The 12,500-nt window shown below is 36.4% G+C and overlaps 1 protein-coding gene across 2 annotated transcripts in view; it reads right to left on the bottom strand.

Moving 5' to 3' along the window:
• Positions 1 to 12,500, bottom strand: part of LOC125029154 (lipase 3-like) — an 18,319-nt gene that overhangs the window by 650 nt on the left and 5,169 nt on the right. For both annotated transcript variants that reach the window (XM_047618991.1, XM_047618992.1), the window contains exons 2-10: positions 7,573 to 7,745; positions 5,577 to 5,691; positions 4,945 to 5,049; positions 4,417 to 4,531; positions 3,870 to 4,020; positions 3,599 to 3,691; positions 1,943 to 2,101; positions 1,267 to 1,351; positions 854 to 996 (exon numbers count right to left, since the gene is read on the bottom strand). In XM_047618991.1, coding sequence (XP_047474947.1) covers positions 854 to 996; positions 1,267 to 1,351; positions 1,943 to 2,101; positions 3,599 to 3,691; positions 3,870 to 4,020; positions 4,417 to 4,531; positions 4,945 to 5,049; positions 5,577 to 5,691; positions 7,573 to 7,745 — 1,139 coding nt within the window. The remainder of the gene's footprint in view (positions 1 to 853; positions 997 to 1,266; positions 1,352 to 1,942; positions 2,102 to 3,598; positions 3,692 to 3,869; positions 4,021 to 4,416; positions 4,532 to 4,944; positions 5,050 to 5,576; positions 5,692 to 7,572; positions 7,746 to 12,500) is intronic.

Here is a 12,500-nt window from a genome sequence, read left to right as displayed (position 1 = left end):
TAAGGGTGAGGGGAGGGGTAAGGGTGAAGGGTGGGGTAAGGGTGAGGGTGAGGGTGAGGGGAGGGGTAAGGGAGGGGTAAGGGTGAGGGTGAGGGTGAGGAGTAAGGATGAGGAGAGGGGTAAGGGTGAGGGTGAGGGGAGGGTAAGGGTGAGGGGTCAGGGTGAAGTATAAGGGGTCAGGATGAGGAGGGAGAGTGAGATGTCGGGTTGAAGTGTATGTGTGTGTGTGGGGGGGGGGGGGTGAAGAGTAGGGGAAAAAAATGGGAGAAAAGAGTAGGTTGGTGAATAATGGTCAGTAGTGAGGGGAAATGTAAGTTAAAGGAATGAGGTGGTGGGATGAGAGGGTGGGGGGGGGGGGGTGAGGAGGGGGTAATGAAAGGTAATGAGTTGGGCGTAGTGTAAGGGTAAAGGGGGGGGGGGGCGGGGTTAAGTACCGGAAAAAGAGAAGATCCTTTTATTTCAAATATATATATATATATTATCCTACATTCGTTTTACATGTAATTACGGTCGCTATATTGCAATATACACAAGAATCCCAAATGCACACTGGAAAATATAAAAAAAAAAAAAAAAAAAAAAGAGAGAAAGGGAAAAGTAAAAGAATGAAAGAAAGTAAAATAAATAAATAGATAAAGTAAGAAAGTAAACGAAAGAAAGACAGAAAGAAAGAAAGAAAGAAAGAAAGCAAAAAGGAAGAAAAAAAAAGAAGAAGAAATAGAAGAAGAAGAAGAAGAAGAAGAAGAAGAAGAATATATATATTAAATATATATATATATATATATATATATATATATATATATATATATATATATATATATATATGTATGTATCACATAGCATAGAAACTCACCCTCGGATCAGCAACCCAGTCGTTCTCTGACCAAAAGATCCCCACAGGAACTTTGATATTTCCGAGCGAGTAGACGGGGGGAGCCACCGACCCATACATCTTCAGGTTCCTCTTTGGGCCGTGGTCATAGGCTTGAAATTGCTCTACAAATAAACAGAGGCAACAATATTTTCGGGAATAACAACATCTTCGGAAATATCGTTTAAAATTATCTTTGGAAATATTGTTTGACGACATCTTTGGAGATATCGTGTAACAATATTTTCGGAAATAACTTGTAACAATATTTTCGGAAATATCTTGTGACAATATTTTCAGAAATATCGTTTAACAACAGAACCATCGCACTACAATACCCCCTTATTATCTCGGAGGTAAATCGTGATCAGAAAATCCTCCTGAAGTCGACTTACCTGAGGCAATGACCTGGAGAAAATGCGTCACGACCCGGCGAGAGGTTCCGGCAGGAGTATGCGCGAAAATGACCGGGAGGTAGTCCTGTGAGAGGTGAAAGTGAAGGTGAAGGTGAATTGGGGATAATGATATAGATATTCTTAAGGATGATATGAACACTCGTTGTATCCGCTGAGAATACAAGGTTGTTGGTTATTATCAAGAGGAAATACAGAACAGAAACAAACCTTTGCGTGAAATGATACTGTTTTATTAAGATGGAATATATGAACGCCATAACTGAATAAAGATAATACAATTGGAAATGTAGAATCTAAACTGAACTTAGCGAGCAGAGAAACAGGCCTTCATAACCAAGCAAAGCAACTTCATTATCATACAAACAAAGAAAAACAAAATCCCACATAAATAAGATAAGATAAAAAAAAAAAAAAAAAAAAAATTCTAACAAAGACACCCGTACACGGAATCAAATAAATACAGAATACCACGCAACTCATTATCAGGCCAAAATAAGCAACAAACCTCTACAAGCAAACAACAAGAAAACAAATCTGAAAAAAAGGAAAACACAACATCATATTCACACACACACACACACACACACACACACACACACACACACACACACACACACACACACACACACACACGCACACAGACTTTACGCCTCACCTTATCTACATAATCTGAGGACGGACCGTCGATAAGGAAGTGGATAAGACTGCAAATGAACCTGAGGATAGACGTGGGAGCGCAGGCAGCAGACGCCAAAGTAGAGAAACCGCTGTTCGAGTTGGCGATTTCGTTGAAACCTTTGTCCTCGAGGAATCGCTGTGGGGGGAAGTGACGTCACTAAGGGCAGGGCGGTTTTTATTCATTTTTATTTATTTATTCATTTATTTATTTGTTAAATTTATTTATTTATTTATTCATTTATTTATTTATTTATTTATTTATGTATTTATCTATTTATTTTCCTTTGGCTTTTATATCAGTGTTATCTATTTATCTATCTATCTGTCCATCCATTTATCTATATATTTATATCTATTTATCTATCTATTTATAGCTATTTATCTATCTATCTATTTATATCTATTTATCTATCTATCTTTTTATATCTATTTATCTATCTATCTATTTATTTATCTCTCTATTTATATATATTTATCTTCTATCTATTTACATCTATTTATCTTCTATCTATTTACATCTATTTATCTAACGATCTATCTATTTATATATTTATCTATCTATTTATATCTATTTATCCATCTATCTATTTATTTATCTAACTATTTATATCTATTTATCTTCTATCTATTTACATCTATTTATCTAACGATCTATCTATTATATCTATTTATCGATCTGTCTATTTATTTATATATATCTATATATCTATCTATTTATTTATCTGTCTATTTATAGCTATTTATCTATCTATCTATTTATTTATATCTGTTTCTCTATTTATTTATTTATATCTATTTATCTATCTATCTATCTATTAATATCTATTTATTTATATATCTATTTACATCTATTTATCTATCTATCTATTTATTTATATATATATTTATCTATCTATTTATTTATATCTATTTATCTTTTTTATATATTTTTATCTATCTATCATTTATTTATATCTATTTATCTATCTATCTATCTATTGATATATATTTAGCTATCTATCTATTTATTTATATCTATTTATCTACCTATCTATCTATTCATATCTAATTATCTATCTATCTATTTATTTATATATGTTTATCTATCTATCTCTTTATTTATATCTATTTATTTATCTATCTATTTACATCTATTTACCTATCTATATATCTATCTTTTCATATCTATTTATCTATCTATGTATTTATATCTATGTATCCATCTATCTATTTACATCTAGTTATCTATCTATCTATCCTTTATATTTTTTTATCTATCTATCTATTTATATCTATTTATCTATTTATCTATTTATTTATATTTATTTATGTATCTATCTATTTATTTAGATCTGTTTATCTATCTATTTATTTATATCTTTTTATCTATCTATTTATTTATATCTATTTATCTATCTATCTATCAATTAATATATATTTATCTATCTATCTATTTATATCTATATATCTATCTATCTATTTAATATATTTATCTTGCTATCTATTTATTTATATATATTTATCTATCTACCACCTACCTACCTACCTCTTTATCTACTTATAGATATACTGTTTACAAATTTTTGTATAACAGTTTTGTATAATTCCGTATCCAGACACCAATCTCCAAAATACAAATATCACACGTACTCACGTCTATAATATTCACAAAGGGCGCAAAGGCTGAAATGGGAGCACGCTTATTGTGCATGTAAGCAACAGGCGCCATACCGACCATCACGCGAATCTAGGAGAAGAGGGACTTAGATATAATGTTCTTCTGTGTGAAGGTCCTTTCGAAAGGAAACTCGAGCTTTCAGGAAGATGATGTTAGAGGTTAGAGTAAAAATATGAATGCATCTTTACTGAATTGATCGGTTGTTTCATTTAAAAAAAGGGTGGTTTGGCTGTTAAAAAAGACTGACCCAATTGTTGATATGAGGATGGTAGTTCATCATAACGAAGAAGATTGTTGTGCCCATGGAGTGCCCTATGTAATCTAGAATCGGCACTCCTGTAATTTCCCTGACGTGCTGTAACATTGCAGGCATGTCGTATTTTGCGAATTCGTCCCAGCTGTAACGATTGAAAGACAAGATGATAAATAGATTGATGTGATAATATATGGATATGAGATAACAGTAGTTAGGTTATGATGAGCTTGGGGTGAACAGAGTGAACGGTATAATAGGCTGTAACAAATAATAACACATTTTGATTGTAACTATTAATCCTTATTAACACGTTATAAAAGCCAAGACAATATGTACCAAGAAAGTGAAAGTGGAAATTCCTTCGAACTACAAGACCATAATCAGCGCGCGGAGAGATTCTTGACCGGAAATGCTTCAGCTGAAATTCGGGGAAACATAAGCGGATATAATTTCTGCTGTGCGCTAGAATCCTCTATCTCCGCGTACAAACCGAACAGATTAGATCGTCTGGAGATCCTGGATGAAAATGTGAAAGTACCTGAAATCCCAGAACTCAGGCTCTTTGGGAGAAAGGTGAATGTGACGCCGACTGTAGACATTTCCTCGCGTGTTTCCCAACCAGACGTCGTATCCCGCGTCCGCCATTATGAAACCTGAAACGCGCTCCACATATTAATCAGGAACGGGGTCTTCATCGCCGCTTCTCTCACCTAAGGCACTTCTTTCACTTTTCTCCACAAGCAAAACTGAAATAGCTATTTTTTAAACTCAACTAGAAGGTGCAAGTAAATATAAATACAAATTCATAGGAAATTACAAGGTGTGCTAAAATTCTGACTAATTTCTGGCCTGGGACACTTCCTTTTATCACCACTAGATGGCATACAAACATCGAAACATCACAAAATACATCACCATCCTCCCTTAACGTTAGACATGATCGTGTATAATGAAATCAACGCTCGTAACGAAAAAAACAAACAAAAAAAAAACACTAACAAAACTAAATCAGAAACACACATACAGTATAAACAACGCAACGCCAATATACAGAGAACCACCTTACCTAAGGCTTGGTCAGGATCGTTCATGACGAAATCGGCGCTGGAACAAAGCAAGCAGTGCTGGATGAACACGACCCGCCTACGTCCTCCCGTGTCGCAACGCCTTCCTGGGGGGGAAAGGCGGAAACAAGAGAAACGGGTCGTGAATTACCGTACACGCTTCTGTTTCTTTGCTAAACGGGAACTGCATATATAGCAATGGAGGAGAGGATTCATGTGGAATTGTTTTTTTTTTTCACTTTTATTCATTTGGTTTGATGAGGTTTAGTTTTTTTGTTGAAGGTAATTGTGGATTTATTTGGGTTACGATTTTCATCTGTCCAATAATTTATCTATCTATTTAAACCTATTTATTTATTTATCTGTCTGTTCATTCATCTAATATATATATATATATATATATATATATATATATATATATATATACACACACACACACACACACACACACACAGAAACACACACACACACACACACACACATACATATATCTATGTATACATATACATACAGATATATAAATAGACACACACACACACACACACACACACACACACATATATATATTTATATATATATATTTATATATATATATACATATATAAGACGTTCCTTGACCTCAGCTGTGACCTACCATTGACGAGGTGCCGTCGACCGCACGGAATCCGGTGCATCTGCAGAATGTAGCCGTCGGGAGAAATCACGTGATGCACCTCGGACGGGTAACCTCGCGCCTGGATCAGTTCTGGCTGAATTAACACGGCATAAGAGGTGAGGGCGGGGTTTCTCTCTCGCTATTCTACTCTATTTTCGTTATATTTACCCATTTCTTGCCTTATTCTCTATTCCTGTTTCTCTCTTTCTGTCTCTCTGTGTATCGGTCTGTCTCTGTGTCTGTTAGTTAACGTAAGGCCATCAAAGTGTATGGAAGGGTATAGTGTTCTCTCGTGACCTTTTGGCTTTCCCAAAATGTCTGTGTTCTCTTGACAATCAGGTCTTCATAGACTTGTCAGTTGTATATTGACGTGGTATGTGATAATATTCACACAATCATAAGTTCGAAAGTGATATAAAGAATAAACCGTAAATTTAAAATCGAAAGACCCTACCCACGCTCACATAAGTGTTGTGGGGCACCGGAGGCGACCCCCGTGTGTTGCTATTTATTTTCGAAGGACAGGCACTCAGGTCGGTCCCTGCATGGTCGGAGAATGACCGCGCCCACTGAAGGAACGATGACAATGAACGAACAAATGGAAAGCGAGAGGAGATATGATGTCCTCGGGGAGGAGGATATTGGTGGGGCCAAGGAAGGGCTGAAGAGATAACAAAGAGGCAGCTATCTGCTTCTGTGAAAGCCCTGTGCGCACATTTTAAGAACGACACAAAGCTTTGCACACATGGGGATGAATATCGCTAGGTCTCTCAGGCCCTAAAAATTACAATGAGACAAACGAATCGATTGAACTGAAAATTGGGAGAACCAGTATCAATAAGCTTTGGGCAAAGGGAAATGCACTAATGTCAATGTATTCGATGTCCGAAGGGAAATCGAAACAAAGAATAACAACATGCAATGAATGTGCTATTCATGCAAGACGCATGAAAGTTAATGGAATGATGACCCAGAGAAGCATCATAACGTATAAGGGGTAGGTAAACGCTAAAACTAATAATATGGGTTAGGACATGGCACCCTTTAGGTGTGCCGTCTTGACACCGTTTTGCTCTTATTGTTCAAAGTGGGGACACGGAACACGTGCTTGTCCAAGAAAGGCACCGCCCTGATGAAAGTTCAAAATTCGCAGAAAAGATTTACGAAGGTAAAAATATCCCTCGAAAATGCGTGATCTGCCGACAAGAGCATAATGCCAATTCTCCATTGTGCTCATACTATCCAAGGGACAGGAAAATAAACATTCAAAAAAGCAGGCAGCTCATCCCAGCCCCTCGGTTTAATGACGTGAGGAGAATTCCCACACCGGCAGAGGTCAACAGTGATCCCCCAATTTGCAATCTACTGTGGTGCCTCCACTGACCTTCATGGAGCAGCAGGGACTGGTGTACTAATTCCTGATATAGACCTTGAAGAAAGTGTGTGTACTTCCAACTGGGCAAGCATAACTGATACTGAGTCAGTAGTCATATATGCCATGTCATTAAAAAAAGGTAGTGAACAGCCAGGGTGCACTCCATAGGGTCTCTGTATTTAATCCAGAAAACATGGTAACCAGAAATATCCTTCGCCAAATATCTAGACTATCAGAACATGGTATTCAAGTGTCACTATACTGGATACCCTCTCATATAGGAATATCATGCTGATTAATTAGCCAAATCAACACTCTCTCATGAAGAACCATATTATGCAGTACCGCTATCTCCGAAAAAATGAAAAACGCGTTATCAACTGACTTCTCTCTCTCTCTCTTCTCCTCTCCCCTCCCTCTCCCCTGCATTCTCCTCTCCTCTCCCCTCCCTCTCCCCTACACTCTCCTCTTTCCCCTCCCTCTCCCTCTACTGTTTCTACCTCTCTATCCCCACCCCTTCTCTATTTCTCTCTCTCACTTATCCTAACAAAAAAACACTTTCTCAAGAGCGCCCAAGAAAACCAACGGCAATGTTCTCACTGTCGTTAGGAACGTGTGTGGGTGTAAGGCTTCTCTGCGCTGGCGTCCTTGGAGGTTCAGCGAGGCGGTGGCGCTGATGGACCCTGCTGAAGGATGCCGCAACTCGGACGGCGGAGGTCCTTGAGTCGGGGACGCTGTCGACCCCACGAGGGCGAGCAAGATCACTGCCATCCCTGGAAAATTAAAATAGAATAAACTAAAAGTGGCAACTTGGGTGGTGGATGGGGAGAAGGTGGGGGGTGGGGAGAAGGTGGGGGGTGGGGAGAGGAAGGGAGATGGGGAGACGGAGAGATGGTGAGGGAGAGATACGGTGCAGGAGAGAGAGTGGAAGAAGGAAATAGACAGGGTGAGGAGAGAGAGAGAGAGAGAGAGAGAGAGAGAGAGAGAGAGAGAGAGAGAGAGAGAGAGAGAGAGAGAGAGAGAGAGAGAAAGAGAGAGAGAGAGAGAGAGCGAGAGAGAGAGAGAGATAGAGAGAGAGAGAGAGAGAGAGAGAGAGAGAGAGAGAGAGAGAGAGAGAGAGAGAGAGAGAGAGAGAGAGAGAGAGAGAGAGAGAGAGAAATAGATATAGCAGATCCGACCAAGTTTAGATCACATAAGTATTTTTTTTTCCCTAGAACCTATGCTTTTAAATTCATCATTACATTAAATTAACTATAAATCCATCATTCCTTCAAACGATTGTCAAGAAGAGAAATTTTGGAAAAAATGCACTTCTTTTACGACGCAATAGTGTGCATATATCATTACAAAGGTGTCTCAAGCGAAGGCTGTTACGAAGACCTCGCACGTCTACTATATGAATCAATCATGTCCGAAACCGTGGGTCCAGTCTTGGGTAATTTCTCGGACGTTCGTGCTTTTGCAATCAGATATATTTCGTAGTTTTGTTTTGTGCTTTGTGTCTTAAGGATATCTCTAGAGTGTATTTAAATTGTTTGATATATATCGCATTCTCATATATATATTTTTTGGCGGTATGTTTTAAATATAATTGGTATTGTATTTTTTCCTGATATATTGCGTATATTGCGCCAGCTTTTTTTAACATTTTTTGAACTTCGCGACACTTTCCCGGGACGCGACATCTAATTTTATTTTTGAATTATATTAAATTATCAACCCCCTTTTTACTGATATTACATTGGGAAATAGCAGTATATACAAGTTCTTTGTTATTAACACCTTAAAATTACAAATAAAACTATTTAGAACTACCTATGTGCCTCCCATCATACTTTTTCCTTCGCCTATCGACTTCACACTCCTTTAAATATTTTGAATATGTCACTTTTTATGAATTGATATTAATCACATTCAAAAGGATACATGAGTTTACGCCTTCATATTCTACTATACGCACACAAGAAGTAAACTGATTTTGTAGAACATAATATAAATTTCCGTAATATGATTTTGACCATTCAAACACATTCTGTGAACAATACATGATGCTATCTGAGATACTTCCCGCTTCCCAATATACCCAAGGCTAAAGCATAAATTATATAATAATAAAAAGATAATGACTATTGTTGCCTGTGCATGGCATTGAAATGTGTTAATTAAAAGCGTAGGCATGCGAAAGATAAATCTGAGTTTCGCTCTTCTTAGCCATGGTCTTATTAATATGAAGGCATTTTCATTACGACAGTAGTGTAGATTTTAAAGATAGATATTCTGTTGTTAGAGCATAGGGAAAAGTTGACATGTTTTCCCATATTACCTAAGTATTGAGATATATTTCTTTGGATCATATTGTGGTCATAGATGTAGACTTATGTTATATCACATTACATACCCTCATAATAAATGGAAATTGAAAAGAAAACATAAATATGTTCATCATATATATATATATATATATATATATATATATATATATATATGTATGTATATATATATATATATACACACACACACACACACACACACATATACATATATATGTATATATACACATGTGTATATATATATGCACACAGAGACGCAATACATATAATCTAGCATCAGTTGCAATAATATCCTCATTAACATCCTCATCATTGCTGATTACATCATACATTGCAGCATCAAATATTAGCTTCCCATTTTCTTCCAGTTTCGCACGCTCAAAAAAAAAAAAAAAAAAAAAAAAAAAAAAATCACGCTGCCCTTATTAGGAGTCGTCAGCGAGGTGCAAGTTTATATGACTCCGCCCCCATAGATAGGGGCGGAGTCATAGTAAAAATTGTAGCACGACAGTTTTTGACAGTGGAAGTGAGACCTCTAGACTCGATATCTTCTACAAGGCAATAAGTGGATTTTCAAAAATACATATTCGCATATTCGGACCAATCAACGAAATTAGTAGGTTATATATAACCGATATATTTCGATTTGGTTCATCTCGAAACCGTTATACCCGAGTTGAATAAAAACGCATCGACATAACTACATTGCATTCAACAGTGCAAAAAGGAGGAGAATTGCTTGCTCACCTTCGGTTAAAATTTTTGTTCGTTTCCGTATTTTTCCTCCGTTTTGCTGGATTAGACTACCTTGACCTTTCGGACTCAGCAGGTCCACAGAGGGGGGGGAGGGGAGGAGGGGGGGGGAGGGGTAGAACTTGATTGCTTGATATGTCAAAGTGACAGGAATTTGAACCCAGTGCTGGTCTAAGGTTTTGAATAACACGGGAATACTGATGTTATGTTCGCGTAGGTTAGCAAACACATAGCAATCCATACCCGCACACACGTACACACGCACACGCACGCACATGTACGCACACACACACACACACAGATATACACACACACAAACACATACAGAAAATATGTGTATATATATGTATATATATGTATATATGTGTTTATACATTCTCTCTCTCTATATATATATACATATATAGATATATAAACACACACACACACTCATAAACACACACACACACACACACACACACACATATGTATATATATATACACATATATACATACATGCATATGTATATATATATATATATATATATATATATATATATATATATATATATGAATGGTAAAACACTCTTCTGTGATGATACTATGGTAGAAAAACCCACAATACACACACTAGATTTATTGAAAATGAGACTACATCCTCAGGTCTGAAAATGGAATCCATCTAGTTCCAGTTTCAATAAACCTAGTTTTTTTGATGTGGGTTTTCTACCATATATATATATATATATATATATATATATATATATATATATATGTGTGTGTGTGTGTGTGTGTGTGTGTGTGTGTGTGTGTGTGTGTGTGTGTGTGTGTTTATACACACACACACACACACACAAATATATATATATAGATATATAAATATATACATATATATACAAACACACACACACACACAAACACATATGCGTGTGTACGTGTATTTACACACATATATATATATATATATATATATATATATATATATATATATATGATACAAACACACACACACACACACACACACACACACACACACACACACACACACACATATATATATATATATATATATATATATATATATATATATATATGCGTATGTATACACACACACTTGTTTGTGTTGTGTGTGAGTGAGTGTGTTTGCGTGTGTGTGATTGTGTGCGTTTGTGTGTGATTGTTTGTGCTTGTGTGTGTTTGTTTCTTGATATTTATCGAATGACGAAAAGAAAGATTGTCTCCGTAAGTATGGAATACTTGTACAATGTGCTTGATGTGTAACATCTGTACACACACACAATACATATATATATATATATATATATATATATATATATATATATGTGTGTGTGTGTGTGTGTGTGTGTGTGTGTGTGTGTGTGTGTGTGTGTGTGTGTGTGTGTGTGTGTGTGTGTGTACAGATGTTACACATCAAGCACATTGTACAAACATTCCATACTTACGGAGACAACCTTTTTTTTGTCATTCGATAAACATCAAGAAACAAACACACACAAGCACAAACAATCACACACAAACGCACACAATCACGCACACGCAAACACACTCACTCACACACAACACAAACAAATAACCATGATCACTTAATATAGCGCATGCTCACAACTATGACCCACATACAGCACATAATGATCAGTGTGAGGAGTAATTAGCAAAAAAAGTTGAAGGTCCCGCTTGAGAGACAAAGATATGTGAGGCCAAAGGTTTAGCATTGACTTACGAGTAACTATTGCGTCGAATTTAATTACTGTTATTTGTATAGTTACGAATCGCTGGGAGAGTTTTTGTTTATATTTCCGTTTATGTTTTACTCTATATTATATGTTTCCTTTCGTTCAGTAGTATTTTTTTTCCTTGTTTAGCCTTCGTCTATTTCTTGTCAGTAGCATATCCTTCACGTAATTTTATCCATTTTTTTGTCTTTCTGTAATTTAGATAAGTCTCCCTCCTTCGTCCTCCCTCGTCCGTCAATTTTCTATGAATTATTTTCGCTTCCACTTCCGTCCAATTTTTTTGCTTCCTTCTTCTTCCTCTTATAATTTCCCATATTCGCGACCCCTAATTGCGTCCTTGTGCCTTACTTTTTGCATATGAGTCACGTGCTTTCCCTTCTACTCCTGATTCAGGGACCATACCTCCAAGCACGAGGTAAAAACGTGGATATTAAACGTCAGCGACATTTTTATTATTATTATTATTATTTTTTTTTTATTGTTCCTAGTCGTCTTCGTTTTCTACTTGACATCAAGCGTAAAAGTCATGCACAGCTAGAACGCAGTGGGTTTTTTCCCCCCTTAAACCATCACTGAGAACCTGATTCATGACGAATCATAAACAATCGTCCTCATTTGACATGGCGTGAACAGTCATATGACACAATAGTTATTTTTCATCATTATCATCATTTTTTTCGCCTTAATCATTATTTTCTTAAGCGAAACCCTT

This window comes from Penaeus chinensis, chromosome 9 (assembly GCF_019202785.1).
Source record: "Penaeus chinensis breed Huanghai No. 1 chromosome 9, ASM1920278v2, whole genome shotgun sequence".
Classification (NCBI taxonomy): domain Eukaryota; kingdom Metazoa; phylum Arthropoda; class Malacostraca; order Decapoda; family Penaeidae; genus Penaeus; species Penaeus chinensis.
This window is presented reverse-complemented; position numbering and strand designations above follow the sequence as displayed.